Source organism: Sphaeramia orbicularis, chromosome 15 (assembly GCF_902148855.1).
Source record: "Sphaeramia orbicularis chromosome 15, fSphaOr1.1, whole genome shotgun sequence".
NCBI lineage: Eukaryota > Metazoa > Chordata > Actinopteri > Kurtiformes > Apogonidae > Sphaeramia > Sphaeramia orbicularis.
In genome coordinates, this window is record NC_043971.1 from 5,919,382 (window position 1) to 5,944,819 (window position 25,438).

The 25,438-nt window shown below is 34.0% G+C and overlaps 1 protein-coding gene across 2 annotated transcripts in view; it reads right to left on the bottom strand.

The window, feature by feature from the left end:
- Positions 1-25,438, bottom strand: part of pik3ap1 (phosphoinositide-3-kinase adaptor protein 1) — a 49,321-nt gene that overhangs the window by 11,777 nt on the left and 12,106 nt on the right. The window contains exons 3-14 of one of the 2 annotated variants that reach the window (XM_030156253.1): positions 22,698-22,921; positions 21,657-21,801; positions 21,434-21,576; positions 20,357-20,489; positions 19,059-19,297; positions 17,198-17,375; positions 14,514-14,576; positions 13,147-13,413; positions 11,941-11,997; positions 7,900-8,093; positions 5,734-5,803; positions 4,287-4,454 (exon numbers count right to left, since the gene is read on the bottom strand). In XM_030156253.1, coding sequence (XP_030012113.1) covers positions 4,287-4,454; positions 5,734-5,803; positions 7,900-8,093; positions 11,941-11,997; positions 13,147-13,413; positions 14,514-14,576; positions 17,198-17,375; positions 19,059-19,297; positions 20,357-20,489; positions 21,434-21,576; positions 21,657-21,801; positions 22,698-22,921 — 1,881 coding nt within the window. The remainder of the gene's footprint in view (positions 1-4,286; positions 4,455-5,733; positions 5,804-7,899; positions 8,094-11,940; positions 11,998-13,146; positions 13,414-14,513; positions 14,577-17,197; positions 17,376-19,058; positions 19,298-20,356; positions 20,490-21,433; positions 21,577-21,656; positions 21,802-22,697; positions 22,922-25,438) is intronic. The other variant, XM_030156255.1, reaches the window with a different exon arrangement.

The window sequence follows — 25,438 nt, forward strand, 5'->3', positions numbered from 1 at the left end:
TGAGCTTTGGGTCATGACCAAAAGGACAAGATCCCGGATACAAGCGGTCGAAATGAGTTTCCTCCGCAGGGTGGCTGGGCGCACCCTTAGGGATAGGGTGAGGAGCTCAGTCACCAGGGAGGAGCTTGGAGTAGAGCCGCTGCTCCTCCGCGTCGAGAGGGGCCAGCTGAGGTGGCTCAGGCATCTGTTTCGGATGCCTCCTGGACGCCTCCCTGGGGAGGTGTTCCGGGCATGTCCCACCGGGAGGAGACCTCGGGGAAGACCCAGGACACGTTGGAGAGACTATGTCTCTGGGCTGGCCTGGGAACGCCTCGGGGTCCCCCCGGAAGGGCTGGAGGAGGAGTCTGGGGAGAGGGAAGTCTGGGCATCCCTGCTTAGACTGTTACCCCCGCGACCCGGCCCCGGATAAGCGGAAGATAATGGATGGATGGATGGATGGATGGATGAAATTTTCAAAAATGTTGATACATTCACAAGGAACAATTGATTAAATTTTGATGTGATCGTGGGGGGGTTTGATGAAATTTTCAGGAAATGTTGATACTGGCACAAGGAACAAATGTTTAAATTTTGGTGTTGATGGGGGGGGTCTGCTCTCTAGGGTCTTACTTTTGCAGTTATGTGTTGGTTTGATTTTTCATGAGGTAAAACTGAGGTGATGCTCGACGTTTTTGGGTTAAAAGCATAAATGGAAAAAGCTAAAAATGAGACGCTGATCACTGATGTAACCAGTTCCATCACTGTTCGACAAATACAGATTAATATTTCAGTTCCATCTGTGAAAGGAACATTAAATCACACATATTTTTTATAAAGTCAGGTGGTATTTTTCCTATAGAGAAATGGCTTTTGTTGGGTCAGAGTCAGTCTACACACTACTGAAGTCAGCTGTGGATTATTCCACTGGATTAGACGTCAAACGTTTCCAATGCAGCAACTTCCACAAAATCAACAAAGTGGCCGCACTGCCCACAGAACAGAAATAAGGAACATAAAGCTGTGTTGACATTCTCTTTCATCAGAACTGCAACACTGACGCTTTGTAAGTATAGTATTAATCCTTTTCTCAGAGTTCTGGACAAACTTTTCCATTTAAGTTTTCCAGAATAAATGCATCGATGATCCGGGACTGGAAGGCCACGTTTCAGCTGGTCTGTTCACCCATCAGGACCCAGTGGGACATTTGTGTCCGTTCCCAAATGAGTTTTTCTCTACATTTAACCATTCTTAAGTGATTTATCACCATTTATTGTAATATAATCCTCTTTAGTTTGAGTTTTTTCAGTGTAATCATGTATTTTCCTATATTTGATTCACTGATCACGTAGACGTTAATTAACCCTTTGATGCATGAATTCTTTTTCCTTAGTGTTTTTATTCCTATTTAGGCATGAAAAAAACAATGTGATTGAAATTTTTTAAATGACCCTATCTTTTATGGCGTTACAAATATGTTCAAGATGTGTTTAATTTCTGAAGCAAAGAAACATGTATTAAAACGCAATATCAGAAAGTGATAGACTGTGTGAAAACTACGAGATAAAAACCTTTTTAATGCAGCTAATCTGATTTTTTCCCACATTTTATCATACTCTAATACTAGTTATTACTCACTTCATGTTGCAGTACATATTGAATTTATTTCGTTATTGCTAGTGTACATGGCAATTGCTATTTTGTCTTGATCACCTTTATTTATTAATGTATTTGCTCAGATATTAGTTCCTTGTATGCAAAAAAATGCTTAATTTTTACTATTGCTCAAAACAATTAAATGAATGAATAATATGCAAAAAACCTTTTTGTTGAAGATAACTGTTAATTCAAGTCAAATAACATCTAGCAACTGATTTACACTCAAACATGTTAGTGCAGATCAGATTTTTCCAGAACAGCAAAGTTACAGTAACGGTATGAACGTCAGTGTATGGGCTGATGCATAAGTGTCCGCTGTGTTGGCTTATGTCGAGCTAAAACAACAAAACCCATGAAAACGAAAGAGAAAAGCTGGAGGGCAGCTGTCCACTGTAGTGACCACTATGCATGAAAGGGTTAAAGCTCAGAGTAAATTCAAAGGTTATTTTATCAAAAACTGAGGAAACTGAAGAAATAGGAAATTTTTCAGTAAAATCTCTCATTAACTGAATATAAACCCAGTGCGTCCATCCACTGTCAGTGTTCAAACTCTGTGGGTTTTCCTGGTGCACCAGTGTTGTAGAGCAGGGCTGTCAAACTCATTTCGGTTCGGGGGCCATATTTAGCCCAATTCGATCTCAAGCAGGTCAGACCAGTAAAATAATGACTTAAAACCTATAGATAATGACAAATCCAAGTTTTTCTTTTTGTTTTAGTACAAAAAACCCCAATTAAATTATGAAAATATTTACATTTTATAAAAATGATGGGAATAACCTGAAAAAACTGAAATTTCTTTTGAAGTATTAGTGCAATTTTAACAATATTATGCCTCGACTTATTATTTATACATGTACATCACACACAATGTTACATAAACATTTGGTAACAGGAAGAATATTGTTAAAATTTTGGAGTTTGGAACTAAAATTTGAACAATTTCTACAATATTACATTGTATATTAACACAACTACAGATCACAGTGGATCCATAAATGCACCAAACATTTAGGAACAGGCTGAATATTGTTACAATTGCACATTTTGGGTTGTTCATCTTTGTTTTTATTTATGTTTTTATTTGCATTTTATTGTGAAAGAACAGTTTTGTAAATGTAAATATTTTCACAGTGTAATGTTATTTTTTTCACTTAAATTTTTTCCACATAATTTTTCACAAAGAAAATGTGTCGTTGTCATTATTTAGGGGTTATTGTGTTGTTATTTTTACTGGAGATCACATTGGTCTGTATGTGGAACCTGAACCAAAAGGATTTGGACAACCTGGACTGTTCAGGTTCATTTTTGGGCCGGAATGGAACCTTAGGGGGGCTGGTTTTGGCCTCCAGGGCTGCATGTTTGACACCTGTGTTGTAGAGGATGACGACATTTCCACTTTAAATTTTTTAAATAAATCCAAATGGGACTCCTATTTTTCGGGCATTTCACCGTACGCACTTCACTTGGGGCGTGGTTTAGGGTTAGGGTTAGGGGATTTTGACGCCGCACCGACACAAGAACCCACATCAAACACATCAGTGACGCAGGACGTAACCCCGCCCCCTGCTGCGAGATGCCTCAAAAAATAGGAGTCCCAAATCTGACCAGTAGTTTCACTCAAGGTCAAAGGTCATGGACCCAAATGAAAGTCCATATATGAATTCCTATCCGTGATCAATTGTAACTAAATTGATATCTGTAACCATTTACATGTTATAAACCAGGGGTCTCAAACATGCGGCCTGGGGGCCAAATGCAGCCCACCAAAGGTTCCAGTCTGGCCTGCGGGATGTTTTTGCAAAGTCAAAAATTCCACAGTCTTGAATTGAATTAAGCAAAAAAAAAAAATTGCTTGAATTAAGGAAAAAATGTTGAATTAACCAAGAAAAATCTTCAATTAAGTAAAAAAAAATCTTAAATTTAGCAAAAAATTATGAATAAAGCAGAAAATCTTGAATTAAGCAAAAAATCTTGAATTTACAACTTCAATTTTTTTTTTTGTTTGAGTGCAAAAAATAACATTAAATTATGAAAATATTTACATTTCCAAACAATCCTGTAACAATACTAGAAGCACTCGGAGAGCGCAGACCTCCGCCAAGGCTGATCAGTGGCCCCCCCCGTAGGCCCCCCCACCCCCGATCACCACCAAAATTTAATCATTTCTTCCTTATCCCATTTCCAACAAACCCTGAAAATTTCATCAAAATCTGTCCATAACTTTTTGAGTTATGTTGCACACTAACGGACAGACAAACAGACAGACAAACAAACAAACAAACAAACAAACAAACAAACAGACAAACAAACAAACCCTGGCAAAAACATAACCTCCTTGGCGGAGGTAAAAATTTGGAGTTGTCATTATTTATATGTTATTATGTTATGATTTTACTGCTCCGGCCCACTGCAGATCAAATCGGGCTGAATGTGGCCCCTGAAGGAAAAGGAGTTTGAGACCCCTGTTATAAACCAATAAAATATGACCCCTTATAAGTAAAGGCTCATTTTAAAGCTACATATAAAATTTTAAATGAGTCCGATCAGTCGTGAAATTGAAGAGGATGAGGAAGATGCGCCTCTACAACAGCTCATGGTCTCTGGTCGTATCTGTGTAAAAACAGGAGTATTAAATCTGGACCAGGACTCACTGGAGGTGCTGGAGGTGCTGCCCGTCTTCCAGGTGCTTCTCTGGATGACCTGCACCGCTGAGGGGGGCGGGGCTACCACTCTGGGCGTGGGCTCGTACACAGAGCACTCTAAAGTGACAGGGGCCCCCCAGTACAGGTTCCTCTGCAGCGGGGCGCTTATCTCATAATCTGACAGGAAAACCACACCAAATATTAGCACATGTTTACCACATTACTGCCTTTTTACAGAATACATGCTATTAGTTCATAAGAGTGAGAAGTTTACATTGTTCCTGCGAGGATTCGTTATCGTGTTTCTGCAACTTGAAGATTTTTATCTTAATTTAATCCTCATTCAGTCTGTGGATAAAGTCTACCTCCACCTTTATCTTTATTTTGAGCATACGTATTTATTACTCATGCTCTTTTCTTCAAATACAACAAAAAAATACTATATTTGTTCCTCCTGAGTGATAGTTGAAGGAACCATTTGTTTTTTAAAATGATTATTTATGGTCAGAATGTGAGAAACATTTTAGAAATTTAAAGTTAGAACGTTTAAAAATATTATAAAGATGAATAAAAATGTCAATGTGGCATAAAATTTTCTAAAACCAGCCTTTTATATGATACTAGAAAGAAAATTAACAATATTTCAGACTAATTAATAGTCACCTTACCTTACCTTACCTTATCTTTATCTTTATGATAGTATAAAATGTTATTCCAGTACTTGTCTTTATTATTAATATATACCAGCCTCCTTTTAGTGATGAAGCACATGAAATCATTACTTGTACATTTCAAATCCTCCACTTTATTTTGTAAGTTTTATCGTTTCACTCGAATACTTTTTTTTTTTTTTACCCTTTTTACTTCTACTGTATTGTATTTCTTTTACTTGATTACATTGAAAGTATACAATAACATATTACAGTCAGTTTAGGTAAAATAAAAGAGGGGGATGGGTAATATTTAGAGAAAAAAACACTTGATATACTTTGTGTGACATGTTAAATAGTGTTTGTGATTTTAAGGTCATAAATTTGCAAGAAAAAGTTGGCAGATTTAAGAGGTTCATGTGGCCAATTCGTAAAAACAAAAAAAAAGAAATTAATACAAAAAAAGATCATATTTTGCATTTAGAATATAAAAGACTATAAATGACATCAACTGACGTCAACATCAATCAATATTTACATGACATGGCTTCTATTTTTTTTACATTTTTTGAGCTTTTTATCATTAATTTCATACTTCATTCTCATTTTTTTGCAAATGCATGACTTTAATCTTCAAAATGTTGTAATTTTTATTCTATACACATCTCTACCTCCACCCAATTAAAAGTTTTTACATTTTACCCTAATATGTTATCGTAAAAACCTTCCTCACAGAGTTTCATTAAAGATTGAACTAATGAATGCATTACTACTATAATAAATACTGAACTAATAATTGAGCGTACCGGTCTGTCCATCCTTCTCTCTCTGTTTGTGTCGTCTGGTGATGCTGTCTCGTAGTCTCTTCAGATTTTCCTGTAAAAGTCAAACAGACGTTAACTCCAGTTCCACAGCGTTGGTCAAAACAGGGGTATTAGTAGCAGTATTTAGTAGTATTTACTGTAGTACTAGTATTTAGTCATATTTAGTATGGTATTTAGTATAGTCTTTAGTATTAGTATTTAGTAATACTATTTAGTATAGTATTTAGTAATAATATTTATATAGTATTTAGAAATAATATTTAGTATAGTATTTAGGTTTAGTATTTAGTATAGTATTTAGCTTTAATATTTATGTTTAATATTTAATAGTATTTAGTAATAGTATTAAGTGTAGTATTTAGGTTTGGTATTTAAAAGTATTTAGTATAGTATTTAATAATAATATTTAACAGTATTTAGTAATAATATTTAGTATAGTATTTAGCAATAGTATTTAATATAGTATTTAGGTTTAGTATTTAATAGTATTTAGTAATAGTATTTAGGTTTAGTATTTAATAGTATTTAGTAATAGTATTTAGGTTTAGTATTTAATAGTATTTAGTGTAGTATTTAGTAATAATATTTAGTAATAGTATTTAGTAATAGCATTTAGTACAGTATTTAGTAATAGTATTTAGTATAGTGTTTGGGTTTAGTATTTAATAGTATTTAGTACAGTATTTAGGTTTAGTATTTAATAGTATTTAGTAATTGTATTTAGTATAGTATGTAGATTTAGTATTTAATAGTATTTAGTAATAGTATTTAGTATAGTGTTTAGGTTCAGTATTTAATAGTATTTACTATAGTATTTAGGTTTGGTATTTAATAGTATTTAGTAACTGTATTTAGTAATAATATTTAGTAATAGTATTTAGTAATAACATTTGGTATAGTATTTAATTGTATTTAGTATTCATATTTAGTAATAGTATTTAGGTTTAGTATTTAATAGTATTTAGTAATAGTATTTAATAGTATTTAGTAATAGTATTTAGTATAGTGTTTAGGTTTAGTATTTAATATGTTTATGTTTATGTTTACGCATTTGGCAGACGCTTTTTTCCAAAGCGACTTACAGGGGAAAACCAATTAAATCACTCAATCAATCAAATTTTATTTATATAGCACCAGATCACAAAAAAGTTATCTCTTGACATTTTATATATAGAGTTGGTCAAAACCAGACTCTAAGTCAATTCTACAGAAACCCAACAGAATCCTCCAGGAGCAAACACTTGTGACTGGTGACAGTGGAAGGAAAAACTTCCCTTTAACAGCAGAAACCTCGAGCAGACCCAGACTCCTGGAGGATGGCCGTCTGCCTTGACCAGTTGGGGTTAAAGAGAGAGAGTAGAGAAGGGGAAAAAGAGAGAGTGATAGAGATAGGGACTGGGGGAGAGGGGGAGAAGGGGGGAGTAGGGGGAGACACATGGAGGCGGTTGAGGATAAGTGAGTGGTGATGATGAGGGCAGGGAAGAGGCCGGACCACCGCAGCAGGTCCAGAGATAATCGTGAAAGAATCTGTGGTTGTCCTGGGAAAAACCTTATTAGAATATTTAAAATGGAATGTTTGGAAGTGCTAGGACAGGAGGTGCTCTCGGAAGAGCTGGGTCTTCAGGAGCTTCTTGAAGATAGGCAGGGATGACTCTGTTCTTGTAGCACTTGGTAGAGCGTTCCACCAACGTGGAACAACCCATGAAAAGAGCCTGGATTGTCTTGTACAAGGTCTGGGGACCACCAGACTACGTTCCCCAGACGAGCGGAGTGGTCGTGGGGCGACATAAGCTTTTATTAGTGCACCTAAGTAGACAGGAGCAGACCCACTGAGAATTTTGTAGGCTAGGATTAAAGATTTGAATGTGATGCGGGCAGCTATAGGTAGCCATAGTATTTAGTAATAAATAGTATTTAGTATTTAGTAAATAGTATTTAGTAATAATATTTAATATAGTATTTAGTAATAACATTTGGTATAGTATTTAATTGTATTTAGTATTCGTATTTAGTAATAGTATTTAGGTTTAGTATTTAATAGTATTTAATAATAGTATTTAATAGTATTTAGTAGTATTTAGTAATGGTATTTAATAGTATTTAGTAGTATTTGGTAATAGTATTTAGTGTAGTACTAGTATGTAGTACCTGTTGGTATCGTAAAGAGTTGGCTCTGCGCTCGTGGTCGAACTGCCAGGCCTTGAACTCCTGCACGGCCTCGTCCACGGTGATCTCCCCCACTTTGACCCGCTCCTGCAGAGAGATGAGCTGCCTCTGCCCGGGGGTCTTCATGCCAGCGTAGGGGTCATAAACAGAGGAGGGGGTCTCAGACACCGGCCGAGCTGAAAGTGGAGGACAGGAAGTCATTCACACTGAAGTGCACGATGAAAAGTCTATTCTATTCTATTCTATTCTATTCTATTCTATTCTATTCTATTCTATTCTATTCTATTCTATTCTATTCTATTCTATCTGTATCTGTCTGTGATGCAACACCCTGTTTATTGCATTTATGTAGTACTGATGGTACAGTAGTGATATTAAAATGTTGGATTAAATCAGGTAGAACATGACTGGTACCATGAGCTGAATCTGCAGTCAGACCATCTGACTCTTCCAGCTACACTTAATCATATTAGTTCACACAAGAGTAATTTACGGCGTCTCTTCTCTCATTTTGTTTGGGTGAAAAATGCAAAAGAGGGTTTTTTTTATTTTCTTCACTATCTGAGAGGTGGTGGAGGATGAGAACGAGGTCAAAAATGAGTCTACATGGCACTGACTGATGATTTTATCCCTGAAATATACAAATGAGTCATTTCTATTCCTCCATTCTCCTACATACAGTATATACACTTATTTTCCTTCATTTGACTGGATTCATGTATTTGTGCAGTGGTTCTCAAACAGTTTACAGTGGAGTAAACCCTGAAATATATAGATTCTTATCTGAGTACCCACAACTTTCACTTCAGCATTTTTGATTGAAAAAATGAGGCAAAATGAGTTCATGTGCCAAAGATGTCTGTTTGAATTTTCTAAATGTTGTAAACAAACAACATATGTTTAAGTTTAATATAATAAAAATAACAAATCATCATAAGTCAGTTTTTTGTACAAAATATAAACTGAACTGATAAGAAAAATAAATGAATTGGTCGTTAATGAATAAATTAACTTTTCATCAGCAAAAAATAATGATGTAATCACTCAAACAAACTCATCTTGAATAATATAAAATAGAAATGTTCCTAAAATGTAAAGTAAATGTAAAGTAAATGTAAAGTAAATGTAAAGTAAATGTAAAGTAAAGCTCTGAGTTTTTAAAAATAAGAAATGAAATAAGGTCAGAAGTGTCAGTTTTGTTAAATTTATGTATTTATTGTGTTTTAGAATTCAATATTAATTCTCATTATTTATTTTGTATTCAGTACATGATGAGTTACTTAATGTATTTCTTCCAAGTTGATACAGACTGTATTTGGGGTTTACAGGATAGAGTTCACTGTGTTGAACAGACCAGATTAAATTAATTTCTATATCTTATATATATACATATACATGTATATATATATATATATATATATATATATATATATATATATATATATATATATATATATATATATATATATATATATATATATATGTATATATATATATATATACACACATATACATGTATATATATATATATATGTGTGTGTGTGTGTGTGTGTGTGTATATACACACACACATATCTATCTATCTATCTATTTATCTATATATATATATACATATATATGTGGTGTGTGTGTGTGTATATATATATATATATATATATATATATATATATATATATATATATATATATATATATATATATATATATATATATATATATATATATATATATATATATATTAGGCCTGTAACAGTACACAAAATTTTCAGTTCGGTACATTTTCGGTTTTGAAAGCCACAGTTCGTTTTTTTTTTTTTTTTGTTCAGTACGGGAAGAAAGAAAACCCCTCAAACTGTCTTTAATACATTTATGAATTTTGGAAAAATTTTCCCCCAATTTTTTGAAAAATTTGAATTTAGAAAAACAGGAATATAATTCTGCTGCTACAAATCAAATAGAAAATAAAATAAATTATTAATATTACTAAATATATTTTAAACATTAGTATTGCACTTGTCTCTGACAGGTAGTTTTGAACAAACAACAAAAATCAAATCACAGTTCTATCATTTCACATTCTGCATAAAAATACCAAAAAAATTCCACATGAAGCGCGACATTAACAAGAGGACAAACTGGTATTCTCTTTAAACAAACTGAAGAGCAACATTGGCAACAAAAAAATTAACCAAATTATTTATTTTAGAACAGAGAACAAATTCTTTAGGCCACTTTGTGTACATGCACGCGCGCCTGCAGGGTGCGATTTGTCGGGGGGATGTTTTTTTTGTTTTGGTCGGAGCCAGGAGGTTGGGGGGGGGGTTATAACTAATGTAACAAATACTGGCGTGAAACGAAAGTGAAACTTTATATACTTTCAACGTCCAACTACGGGTTCTATTCCTCTGTTATACAGCGTGCGTGAGAGAGAGAGACAGACAGACAGACAGAGCTAGTGTAAGTGTTTTAGAACTACCGTAGTTCCTAGGGGCCAAACAATGTCCGTCTTATTAACATCTCTTTCCCCGTTGTTGTCTTTCACCTGAACCTGAACTGATCCCAAACTGGATTGTAATGATGGTGGAGGGTCTTCAGTCTCTTCCTTCCAGGTTCACATCATATTTGTTGTTCGGTACAGCTGTGTACCGAACCGAACAGGTGTGTACCGAAACGGTTCGGTTCGGTACGTGTACCGTTACAGGCCTAATATATATATATTGTTGTGGAAATGTTCAACTGATAACCCACACACAAAGAGGAGGAGAGAAAGTTAGAGTTAAAATAAATAAATGCATTTATTGAGAAGTCAATCACAGAGAAACTCTGTAAGTGAAGTCTGATTAACCATGAAAATATGAAAGATTATATAGACCAAAAATCCAACCCCCCCAATGGTGACACCCAAATGACAACCCCATATGTAAATCATACCACTCCATACCAATCCTTCCGGTTCCGGGGGGGAAGAGGCCATATTGGCCTCTTACCCCTTACCTTGTTTAAATAATATCTAGCATGCAGGCGCCATCACATATCCAGACATTTAGGTGTTTGGGTTTTAACTCAAGGTAAGAACTCCGTTCCTGAGTCGGGGGTGTTACAGAGTGGTAACCATCACACATAAGCATATGCATGAAGAATGACTCAGCATTAAAAGAAGATGTACTAACAGTATAAAATATTAAAAGTATAAACTATAACGAGTATAAAATATAAAAAGTAAATTTTTCCACCACTAAATATATATATATATATATATATATATATATATATATATATATATATATATATATATATATATATATATATATATGTAATTCTGTTTTACATATTAAAGTTATGTTTGAACAGCGTGTGGATGATGTTGATGCCTCAGCTCTTCCAAATTTTTCTACATTTCATTTCTATTTGGCGTTTGATGTTTAATTTTGACGTTTTGGCGTTAACTTCTACCGGCGAATAACTACTTTCAGTTATATTTTTATTTCAAACAAAATAATTGATTTATTGAAGCTGAAAATAGATAAAGAATGCCTCAGGATTTCAACATTTTTATTATTTAGAATGAAATTAAATGTTCCACATCCCAAAGCAAAACCTTCCATATTTCCACTTTAGTTTGTTAGTTTTTTCAGTCGATAAAACTCTTTTTGGTCGGTCTCTTTTGTGCACTATAATAACCTAAGTATGAGTTTGACCAAAATAGCTTGAGCTGCTTTTCGTAACGCATTAGTGTTTTTATTTTTGACCTTCTGAAGCTGAAGCGCTGCCGGTAGACCTAACCACACCTGCAGCTGTGGTTACCAGTTTAACCACCACCAAAGGGAGATAAGAGGTCCCACAGCTCTTTATCGAACATCACACAACAGTATGACCACACGTGTCCACGTTTGATGACACCCAATCTGAAGTCTGTGCTTATCGTCAGCTGATCCTCAAACACAATGAAAACTAATCAAACTGAAGATGTGAAATGCATTTTATGTAATTAACCTTATCTTCAGCCATTCATACTGAGCTTTACCTGCTGGAAATGTGTTTTCCATGCTCGTACTCTCAGGTGTACCTTTATCTGAAAATACTGTGGAAAAAGAAAAAAACAAAGACAGAGTCATTTTTTCTTCTGCAAAGACTTTTCAGACATTTAACCCTTAAAGACCCAGTGGGACCTCTGTGATAGCTCCCAAATGAATTTTTCTCTATATTTAACCTTCTTTAAGTGATTTATTACCTTTTTATTTTGATATTATCCTCTTTATTCTGTGCTTTTTTAGTGAAAAATCAGGTATTGTCCTATATTTAATTCACTGATCATGTAGATGTTCATAAAAGCTCAGAGTAAAGTTGAGGGTTATTATGACAAAAACAGAGAAAACAGAAGAAATTCAGTGAAAATCAGGTATTTTCCCATATTTATCTACTGATTGTGTACTTTAATCATCATGGTGAGATTACATTTGAGGGTTACTATATCAAAAACAAAGAGAACCTGAGGAAAAAGTGACTTTTTCGGTAAAATATATCATTAACTGTACATAAAAACAAGTGTGTCCATCCACTGTCACTGATTCAACTCCATGGGTTTTACCGGTGAATTATAGCTGAGTTTATGGCTTATTTTGTTCATGTTACTTATTATTTGGTTGATTTATTATTAATTTTTGATCATTTTATTGATTGCTTATTACAAACAATAAACTTTGTAATATATGAAATATATCGTTGCTGTCGGGTGGAAACCTCCTCTGTCCAAAATGTTGTTTTTTTTCAGGAAACTGGAAAATAATGGATATTTTAAATAAATGAATGGAGTTCAGAGATGTAGACACAGACACACACATATGTTTCTAAAACTGTCAGGCCAATGTGAACACTGGCCAATAGAAGCATTTTATGACATAAAAAAAGAGACCAAAATGGACTTACGAGGTTTCTGCCCAACAGCGACAATATTTGAGCTATGTAAATGTGAGTAATTATTATTGGATTCAAATTCTTTATTATTCCATTTCTATCTATCTATCTATCTATCTATCTATCTATCTATCTATCTATCTATCTATCTATCTATCTATCTATCTATCTATCTATCTATCTATCTATCTATCTATCTATCTATCTATCTATCTATCTATCTATCTATCTATCTATCTATCTATCTATCTATCCGTCCGTCCGTCCGTCCATCCATCCATCCATCCATCCATCCATCCATGGGGCCTGATGATACCTCTGGATATGTAGGTCATGTGCTTTTCTGGTTCTGGTTCCGGGGCAGCCTCTGGTTCCGGTCTGGGAACAGGAGCCGGTGGACGGTTCAGGATTCCCGGGTTGCACAGACTTGTGTCCACGATGTCGTAGATGTCTTCTGAGCTCAGGGCGTACGGATCCTCCTCTTCTTCAATCTGACCGAACTCGGGCGGATACTCACATTTCTCCTCCTCTTCATTATCCGGGGGCTCTTTGTCTTCGGTGATGGGAGGAGGAAGAGGTTTGGCTGGAGGAGTCGACACAGTCGCACATTATGAAAATTATATGAAGTTTTTTAGTCTGTTATTAAAATAATCCAATTGGTAAGCACCAGTTACAGCCTAATCCATTATTGTGTCTATTGGGATGTATCCCTGAATCACTGAGAATACATAAGTATACTGTTTAGTTTTTATTTATGTTGAGCTGAAAAGCTGTTATGACCAAGCAGGTTGGAGAAGAACCTCCTTCAATACATCTGTGCAAGTCTTTGATATCAGACTATATTTCACTGGAAAGACTAAGATTTTATATTAACGATCAGAAGGACATCTTTACAGCAAAGTTTGGAAAAGTGTTGGAATATCTGGGAACTCAGACCGTAACTACCTGAAATAGATTTAATACGGACTTTTGACATCATCGCTGTGGACCAAGGTTATTATCGTTAACGAAAACTAACGAAATGACGAAAACTAGAGTTGTAAAAACATTTTCGTTAACTGAAATAAATAAAAACTATAATTAAAAGAAAAAAACAACAGCTAACTGAAACTGTGTTGTGTGCTTACAAAACTAACTAAAATGTATCAAAATTATGGATGAAATTCCATTGGTTTTCGTCTTTGTCAATGGCGGATTGATTCGAAATCGATTACCCTCAAGCAATTTTAGCTGGTGGCACCGTATGATATTTAATGCTTCGTCACTTGTCGTTTAGAGTCATCTTCTCGTCCCCACTCTACCTGGAAACATGGAGACTTAAGTTGGGAGAAAGCAGCAGAGTCCTGTCTGGGATTTATTTGAATACGACGGCGAAGAAGATAAAAGATATAAAAAAATGAAAACTAAACTAAAACTAAGCATTTAGAAAATAACGAAAACTAACAAAAACTAGCAAACCTGCTGTAAAAACGAATTAAAACTATCTGAATTAGAGAAAAAAAAGTCAAAACTAAAAATAACAAAACTATAATGAAAAATCCAAAACTATTATAACCTTGCTATGGATGTATTTTAGATCTGCTATACATTTCATACAACCTGTATGCACTGCGCTGGACTGTATAATTTTGAAAATGTTCAATAAAAAGAATGTTAAAAATAAATAATAATTCAAATGAGTACCTTGGAAGAACTTCCTAAGCATGGCCTCCTCTGGGTTTTCATCCACAGCGTTCATTACCTCATCTGGAAAAAAAAACACCATCTTTACTTTCCTTAAATTCTCTCTGTATTTCCTCTATATTGTTATTCACAAATCAGTCTTTTATTGTTTTTATATTGTAATTTGTCTGTGTATGTGTGTAATTTGACATTTGTGTGTGTGTGTGTGTGTTGTGTTGTGTGTGTGTCCGATTGTGCATGAGCCATGTTGAAGATGATTTTCTATTATGACAGTTAATAAAGTATTGTGATTCTGACTCTGGACGATGGGACTCCAGTTTATTCTGCTCTTCTCTCTTTCTGCACTACTCTAAATAGGATGCAGTTCTGTCTGAGATCCAGAACTCTGGGTCTGTTACCAACAAAAAGACCTTCAGTGACGTGCAGCTGACATGAGGGAATACACAGTTCAGTTGTATTTCCTCTACAGGGACGTTAAACTTATTTTACATCAGCACAATTTGATCTTAACTTGATCAGACCAGTAAAATAAAAGCGTAATAGCCTATAAATAATGAGAACTCCACATTTTTCTCTTTGTTTTAGTGCAAAAAACTGCAATTAACATCCACAAATGTTCATATTTATAAACTATTCTTTCACAAAAAATTGGAATAACCTGAAAAAACCTGAAATTTCTAAAGAAAATTAAGTGCATTTTTAACAATATTCTGCCTCAGTCTATCATTTACACGTATGCATTATAACTTACAGATCAAAGTGGATCTACAAATGGGTTCTTCTATGAAACTGGTCCTAAAAACAAGACATGGGGACTAAAAATTCAAACCAGATGTAGACTAATGTTATGAAGCAAGTTTGGAAGCACTTTGGGTCCATTTGAAAAAGAAATACTTACTGAGATAAAAGAGAAACTATTTTTCAGATAAAACACATTTTTATATTATTTTTAATTATTTTTAATACAAAAATCTGCATGTAACACGGTGAAAAGGACACAAAAATTACGCGCTACTATTTTTTTGAATATCTCTTTATTCTCTCATAGGTACATTTTGGGAATTGAACTAATTATGTGAAGCAGAGTGTTTCCCTAAAATGGCCACTGTTGCAAAATCATTTGCGATTTATATACATTTAACTGGGAAGGTTCTGCGTGTAACATGAGTGGACACAATGGGTTACATACAAAACCTGGAATGAGACTGAGATTCATGAAAAACCCACATGTCTGGATTAGAAAAATCACTAGGATTGTCAAATTTAACAGTGTCTTTATTTATAGTCTATATAAGACCATGTACGGACATGTTTTCAGATTAAATGCACTGACACCTAAGTAGGTTTTACTGTCCCAATTTTGGTCCTATTTTTGGCCCCAACATTTTATTAAAAATTCATTAATTTTGGGATGGCTCAGAGCAAGAGTATAATTTTTTTTTGCATTTATCTGAGGTCATCATTAGGTACATCCTGGGGGAAATATGTCTACATTTACCTTTTATTATTGGGTCTAAAAAGCTGGCAAAGTGCCAGATACCAAAATAAACCCAGTTTCATAGAAGCATCCAAATACACAAAACGTTTAGTAAGAGAAAGAATACTGATAACATTTGGGAGTTTGGAACTAAAATAAGTTTGATACTGGTGACTATTAATATTTTCAGTGTAATTTGGGTTGGATTTGACCTTTTATTGGTGGGTTGGTTTTGGCCCACAGGCTGGATGTTTTACACCCCTGTAATAGAACACTGGTTTTCAGCCGCTCTCACCTCATGCCCACATTTCCCCTCAACATCAAGTTGTGACCGACTTTTATAACAATAAATAAACAAAAAAAACCCAAACATATTTTTTTAACAAAAGCCTCATTAACAGGTTTTGTATCATTGTTGGCCATTTTGTGAATCAAACATATTCTTTACATTAAGTAAAACTCATCAAACCAGTTATTTTAAAACACGTTATGAGAAAAGCATGTGTGTATTTGTTCTAAATGACATTTCAGCTTTGACATTTTCTTTGTAACATCTAACCAAACACTCAAACCACATAATTCTGTGACCCACTTTTGGGTTTTTAGACATTTGGTTCTCAAATTTCCACTTATACTTGTCTCTCCAAGTACCAAGATTCAAATTTTTTATTTGCCATTTTTGCAACAAACAATCCAGGCATATTGTGCAGGGGCTTTATTTGAAGTCAGGAAAAAACAAAAAAAGAAAAAAAAAAAACCCACCTTAAATAGGAAGCACTTAAAACACTGCACAATAGTGATAAAAATAAAATTTAAAAATATACTAAATAAATGGTGAATTAAAGTAGTGGTATTAGTAGAAGTAGATCTACTTTGATTAATTAGCTTAAAACTAAAATACTGCAGAAAAGCCATGAATTACTTTAATTCACATTTAAAGGATGTTATAGTTTTTTCATTTGCACTAGTATTTTGAATTAATTTTATATATATTTTTTGAGTAACTAAGACATTCGTCCATGTTCCTTAAATGAGAATCCAAGTACTACTGTGAATTAAAACATAACCGCGGTGAAACAATCAGAATATAATGCTTTCATTTTTCTTGTTAACGACCCGTGTTTTCCCTATTTAATAAAAGCAACAGGTGAGAGGAGTGACCATTAAAAATGAGATTTTAAGACTAAACATTAAATCTTAGACTTACATAAATCCTCTGCACATTCAGGGTCGATGCCCAGCATGGACTCGTAGATGTCCTCCGAACATCCCGAGTACTTCATCATGATGTCCTCTGAATTCGCCGTCATCATCTCGTACACGTCTGCGTTCTCCTCCGTGTTGATGGTCTCCTCAATGTGAGACTTGAGCATGTCCGCCGTCTCCTGCACAAAACAATAAAAATAGGATCAGTGTCCCTGTATGTCAGCGTCATGTTCTATCAAGAGTCAATCCCCAGTTGAATGTGTGAGGTTGTCAGGTTCTGTCTCTGTGTTCCAGTCCTGTGGTCTGGATGCAGGAGAAGTGGGCGGTACTTTCACTGGAGGAGAACTCAACTAATGACATCAAAGTCCATATATGACTTCTATCAGTGATCATTAGGAACTAGATTAATATCTGTAACCATTTACATGTTATAAACCATCAAAATATGGACCATTAGAAGGAAAGGCCCATTTTTAATATTTCAAAAAATTTGTCAAAAAATCAAAATAGGTGAAAACTATGAACAAACTCAGTAGACATTGTCCAAAGGAAGCTACATAATTAAAAAAATAAATAAATCCGACCAGCAGTTTCAGAGAAGATTGTGGTGGTGGTGACCTTGACTTTGACCCTTCAAGGTCACTCAAGGTCAAAGGTCATGGACCCAAATGAAAATCCATATATGACTTCCTATCAGTGCTAAATAGTAACTATACTGATATCTGTAACCATTTACATGTTATAAACCATCAAAATATGGACCATTTTAAATATTTTTAAAATTCGCAAACATTTTTCTTAAAATCTAAATTTCTCAAAACTGTGAACAAAATTTGTAGACATTGTCTCAAGAAAGCAATACAAATTTTTTTTTTCAAATATGTCGGACCAGTAGTTTCAGAAATAATTCTTAAAACCTGATATTGGTGAGTTTGACACTTCAAGGTCACTCAAGGTCAAAGGTCACAGACCCAAATGAAAGTCCATATATGACTTCCTATCAGTGATCAATAGTAATTCTATTAATATCTCTAACAATTTTTTGTTATAAACCATCAAAATATGAACCATTATAGGTAAAGGCACATTTTCAGTATTTCAAAAATTCGTCAAAAATTTTAAAAATCTAAATTTGTCACAACTGTAACAAAATTTATAGACATTGTCCCAAGGAAGCTATATAATTAAAAAAAAAAAAAAAAAAAAAAAAGTCAGACCAGTAGTTTCTGAGGTGATTGTTAAAATCTAGACATCAGTGACCTTGAATTTGACCCTTTAAGGTCACTCAAGGTCAAAGGTCATGGACTCAAATGAAAGTCCATATATGACTTCTATCAGTGCTCAATAGTAACTATGTGGATATCTGTAACCATTTATATGTTATAAACCATCAAAATATGAATCATTATCAGTAAAGGCACATTTTCAATATTTAACAAATTTCTAAACATTTTTGTAAAAAATCTAAATTTCTCAAAACTGTGAACAAAAATTGAAGACATTGTCTCAGGGAAGCTACTTTTTTTTTTTTTTTTTTTTTTAATGAGTCAGACCAGTAGACACTGGTGTGTTTGACCCTTCAAGGTCACTCAAGGTCAAAGGTCATGGACCTAAATGAAAGTCCATATATGACTTCTATCAGCGCTCAATAGGAACTATATTGATATCTGTGACCATTTACATTTTTTAACGCATCAAAATATGAACTAAGTAAAGGCATATTTTCATTATTTTAAAAAATTGTCAAAAAATTAAAAAACCTACATTTCTCAAAACTGTGAACAAAATTTGTAGACATTATCCCAAAGACGCTACATGTAAAGTTTGACAGGTAAGCTAAAACCCAGACGCTGACTAATAACCTCATTTTGTTCGTATAAATCCACCGTCTTCGTTGCGCTTACGACATATTCGTCGATGAACTGCCTGAGGTCGGAGAAGCCGTTCTTCTCGGCCAGCGTGTTGGGGTAGTCGCCGTTCCTGTTCATGACGCTGTACGCCTGCAGAGCGCCGGGACACTGGAGGAGGGTGCTGGTCAGCTTCTTCAGACCGTACTTGGCCGCAAAGTGAAGCAGCGTGGGAAGCTCCTCGTTCCGCTTACCTGAAGAACAGAAACCAGTAAATATCACCCCAGTCACACACATGTGAGGGAGGGAGTGTATTTAGACACTATACACTCTGAAATCTACTGGTTATCACTGAGCCTGTTTACATCCACACTAATACAAATGATTTCTGGAGTCATCAGATTATTATTGATCATGTAAACAGTATAATCTGATTATGAACAATGAGATTAAAAACACCTGGATTTCTCTCTAACTCCGATGTGTCCATGCATGTATACAGGTTAATCTGATTTACTTTGTTTACTTTGTTCTTTTACATCTGAACACGTGTTTTAAAAAAAAGAAATAAAGGAAAATGGAAGTGATGTGGTTAAATGTGAGTGGAAACGATAACAGATGTTTGATTTCACCATCACTACATGCATATGTAATGTGTTTCCTATATGTGCATGTACAGTAGATGTTTATATAAATAGACAACACATTTACTGACATTTAAATCACATTTAAGCAAAGAATCCATTTGTGTCATTTGCAAAACGTCTGAACAAAACAAATAAAAGTGATTAGATTAGATTAGATTAGATTAGATTAGACTTTATTGATCCCACAACAGGGACATTTACAGGTCAAGGCAGCAACAGAATAAAGTGCAAGAAAAAAAATGTGCAGCATAAAGATAACACAAAAGAGAAACAATGTAAAAATATATAATATAATATATAATATAATATAATATAATATAATATAATATAATATAATATAATATAATATAATAGTAGTAAGTCATAAAACTCTACAGACTATATGCATATTTACAAAAGTGGAACTGCAATATGTCAGACAGTACAGATGAAAGATAAATGCTGTACAGTCTGACAGTGGTGGGGTTGAACAGATGAACAGAACAAGATAAAACCAATCAAAAACCAAAACATCAAATAAAAATCACAGAATAAAACATTTTAATTTATGGCCTAAGTCAGTGTCTATCAGGGAACTAAGAGTGTTACAGTCCTGCTAAAGCTCCTTTTGAAGAAACAAATGTTCCTTTTTCCTTTCCTTTTCAGTCCTGTGGTGTTTTTACTCACATGATGCCATATTGTTTTCTTCAATCTGTCTGATTCCAAACAGCTGCATCCCCGTCGCAGGCATCTTGGATTTCAAAGAGTCAGTTAACATGATGTCCAGTGATTCTCTGGAGTTGGACGTCAGGTTGAAGGCCTGAAAACGCAAAATTAAACACATGAATCCACTAACACTGCAAAAAAAAAAAAGTAAAAATTAAAAAAAATGTAAAAATACTTTATCCGCTTAAAAGAAAAAATTTTTTGAAAAGGAAGTTTTTCACAACAAAATAATTTTTTCTTCATATTTCAGCTAATATCATATAATTGAAACAAGCTCAAACACTGGTTTGCATGAAATTCCAGCACAGGAACAAGATTGCTGTGTCTTATTTTAAGAATACACAACTCCTGAATTTAAGAAATTGTATAAAATGACACTAAAGTTTGTATTGATCAATTTTCACTCAGTCAGCTGCAATTGTTTCAATAAAAAGGTAAAAATAAGAATTAGCTTCAGGTGCCTTGATTTATGTCAAACTCACTTATTTTTGGTGCTTTTTTGATGAAATACCATCTTATTCTATGCAATTTTTACTTATTTTTCTCAGAGTTAACTATAAATAGTTTTTAAAGTAAATATTTCTTTGTTCTATTACATCTGTGCGTGTATTTAAAAAAATAAATAAATAAAAAATGATAGAAAACGGATGTGATGTACTCACTACTACCGTCACACATACGTACAAACTCTGAAAGAAATCTGATAATGGACTGAAACACAGACACCAGGGAGTTTTGATTATCACATTTCAGATGAGCATGTAAACACATCAGATGTGATTATTAGAATTATATAATTACTCCTAGTTATCTGATTGTTATGGCCATGTAAATGAGCTCAGTGTTTCTATAAAATTCAGGCTTTTTTTGTAGTGTCAAAGTCTTAAAGTGGTTAGATTTATATGCTTAGAATTCTAATAATAATAATAATAATAATAATAATAATAATAATATTAATAATAAAGTAGTAGGTGTGTAAGTAGGTGACACTGACAGTACAGTGTGTAGTAGGACTGTTTCTGTGACTGAATGGACCACCTGACAGATGAAGTTAACCGGATCCGCTGCGTTTTCCAGATGTCGGCTGACTTCTCCCAGGTCGGTGAAGAACGTCAGCGGCCTCAGGTTCATGGACGACTGCTCAGTGTGCAGGGTGACAGACACCGCTCCAGCCGGCATATCTGAGACGGACCAGAAGGACTGAGGTTAGTCAGTCTACTGCATCAGCGTTAGGGTCACATGACTTCCTGTCGGGACTCACCGGGTGCACAGACGCTCAGAGTGTATTCATTCTCCACCGTGGCTCTGATCCGTTTGGCAGCTGCATGTTCTGATGAAAACTCCACCTCTGGTACCGACTCCACATCCACTCTGTCCTTTAACATGATATAAATGGTCTGCTGCTCCTAAACGACACAGGAAAGATGATTAATTCTGCTGCTTTAATGACATATAATAATTTTAAAAGCAATGCTGCTTCCATCCCCTTTTCAAACCATGTGTGCATGGGCTGTCCAGTTATCGTCTGTTCAGTGGTTAACTGTGGTAGTAGGTTTGAAATAAACATGTGAAGGAATGAATGTACAAACATAAATGCACTATTTTCATATAGACTTCAGTTCATAGATATTCATACTGTTACATATATATTTACATACTCTTACATAGATGTACACACTGTCAATACTGTTCATATATATATATATATCTATATCTATCTATATATATATATATATACACAAGTGTTACACACACACACACACACATATATATATATATATATACATATATATATATATATATATATACCGTTAATGCTGTCAATATTGTTCATAGATATACATACTGTTACATACACATACATACTGTTTTCATAGATATACATACTGTTAATATTGTAACTATTGTGTCTATTCATATTTTATGTCAGTTTAATTTTTACTTAACTTATATTTCTATTCTCATTTTACTTTCTGTAAAACTTTATATTCTATTTTCTTATCTTATTTTTTGTAATTTTATATTCGCTCTATTCTTATTCTTTGAAATACTGTTAATATTGTTCATAGATATGTGTGCTCTTTTCATAGATATACATATTGTTAATACTGATAATATTGTGTTAATTCATATTTTATGTCAATTTTATTTTCGTTCTACTTTTGGTTCTATTCTTATTTATTTCTAAAATTTTAAATTTTCTTATCTTATTTTTAGTTTTTGTAATTTTATATTCACTCTATTCTTATTTTCTGAAGTACTATTTAAAAAAAAATTCTATTCTATTCTATTCTATTCTTACCCCACATCGGACTCTGCTGGGTTGAACGCTCAGACAGCTGGGGTGAGCCGATGAGTCAGTGTCTGTTTTGGAATTCACTTCATTCACAGGTTCTTCATCCCTCTGGACGTTCTCTTTCTGGACGTTCTCCTGATGTTCTTCACAAACCACCTCATGTGTCGGTGAAGCTGCCGTCAGACACTGAAGTTTCTCATATTCCTGACGTTTGGCCTCCTCTCTAGTACCTTGAAACAAATAAAAAATAAGGAAAACCTCTTATTAAATCAGTCATTTATCCTAAAGACTTAAAGGCTGTATTGTGCTGGTTTTACGTTCTTACTTCTCTTCATTTCTATAAATATCAACAGCTCTGACACAATCTAGGACAGGTTACTTCCTCTGTGTCCTTTTATAGCATTATATACCAGTGACAGCGTGGGAACGGGTTTTAAAGGCACAACTTCCATCATTTGAATACATTAAACCGATACTAAAGTGCATGGAAGGACAACAACCTCCGCAAGTACTCACTGACAGTGACACATGTTACTAAAGACACACTGTATTTGTATTTATGTGTCGTTCTTTTGCAGAGATTTGGTCATTTTAGTTATCATTTTTTAATGTATTTATTTTAGCTGCTTTTATTTGTATGTTTACAGTAGATTTTATATATGATCTACAGATTGGATGGCACTTTTAAATTTGTTGTACTTGTTACAATGACAATTAATAAATTCTATTCTATTCTATTCTATTCTACACAAAAACACCTTCTCCCTGGCTTTATTTTACAAAGATGCTGCCATTATGACCTTCACTTAGCATTACTAAAGAAGAGTGTGATTCATTAAAAACACATGCTCACTTAATTTTACAACTTGAGACACAAAAAATTAATTAAAGTCATAATCTGAACACATTTAACCGACACTAAAGTACATAGAAGGACAACAACTTCTGCAACTACTCACTGACAGTGACACGTTATTAAAGAGTCACTGTATTTGTCTGTATGTGTTGTTCATTTGCAGAGATTTAATCATTTTAATGGTAATTTTTTAAAATCTATTTATTTTAGCTGCTTTTATTTGTATGTTTATAGTAGATTTTATATATGATGTACAGATTGGATGGCACTTTTAAATTTCCTTGTATTCATTACGATGACAATAAAATTCTATTCTATTCTATTCTATTCTATTCTACACAAAAACACCTTCTCCCTGGCTTTATTTTACAAAGATGCTGCCATTATAACTTTCACTTAGCATTACTAAAGAAGAGTGTGATTCATTAAAAACACATGTTCACTTAATTTTACAACTTGAGACACAAAAAATTAATTAAAGTCATCATCTGAACACATTAAACTGATACTAAAGTACATGAAAGGACAACAACCTCTGCAAGTACTCACTGACAGTGACACGTTATTAAAGACGCACTGTATTTGTCTGTATGTGTCATTCTTTTGCAGAGATTTGGTCATTTTAACCCTTGTGTGGTGTTCAGATTTGGTCATTTTAACCCATGTGTGGTGTTCAGATTTGGTCATTTTAACCCTTGTGTGGTGTTCAGATTTGGTCATTTTAACCCTTGTGTGGTGTTCAGATTTGGTCATTTTAACCCTTGTGTGGTGTTCAGATTTGGTCATTTTAACCCTTGTGTGGTGTTCAGATTTGGTCATTTTAACCCTTGTGTGGTGTTCAGATTTGGTCATTTTAACCCATGTGTGGTGTTCAGATTTGGTCATTTTAACCCTTGTGTGGTGTTCAGATTTGGTCATTTTAACCCTTGTGTGGTGTTCAGATTTGGTCATTTTAACCCTTGTGTGGTGTTCAGATTTGGTCATTTTAACCCATGTGTGGTGTTCAGATTTGGTCATTTTAACCCTTGTGTGGTGTTCAGATTTGGTCATTTTAACCCTTGTGTGGTGTTCAGATTTGGTCATTTTAACCCATGTGTGGTGTTCAGATTTGGTCATTTTAACCCACGTGTGGTGTTCAGGTTTTTGTCACTCAGCCAGTGTTCGTGGGTGTGGTGGACCAGCTGTATTTGTGGGTTTTTAATTCAACATAATCAAACAATGTAATGTTAAAATACACAACAGATGTTCACTTCATCCCAACTACAAGCAACATAAAAAGCATATATGTTTAATATTGGCCTTTTGCCTTTGCTAGATCACATTTATGAATTAAAGTTCTATTCGTTTTTAGTTAGTTTTTTTTTTAATAAAATGCAATGTAATCAAGATATGAGAAGAAAAAAAATCATTAAAAAAACTATTACTCATCATTTTTCTTTTAATAAAAAATGAAAACGCGTCCCACAGACCCAAACACCATACAAGGGTTAATGGTTATTTTCCACAAAAACAGCTTCTTTTATCTATTATTTTGCAAAGATACTGCTCTGATCTGCAAAATTTTTACTTGTTTAACCCTATATCGGGCAAGTGACTATTTTTGGTCATTTCAAACATTAAATATGAGGCCAAACCCATGTCTCACTGAGGTCCAGAAGCATGTTGGGTTTCATAATAATATACAGTGATTCTGAGAAAATCTTACAGAAAACACTATTTTCCTGTTTTACTGGGTTGACAAGTTTCCAAACAGAGACAGCTCCATGATCTGTTGTGAGTCCAATCCTTACGTCTTAGAAACTGCAGGTTTATTTTTTTCATGTGTTTATTTGTAAGCCTAATGTATTTCATTGGCATTTTCTTTACAGTATTATGGTTATTATGTTAACCC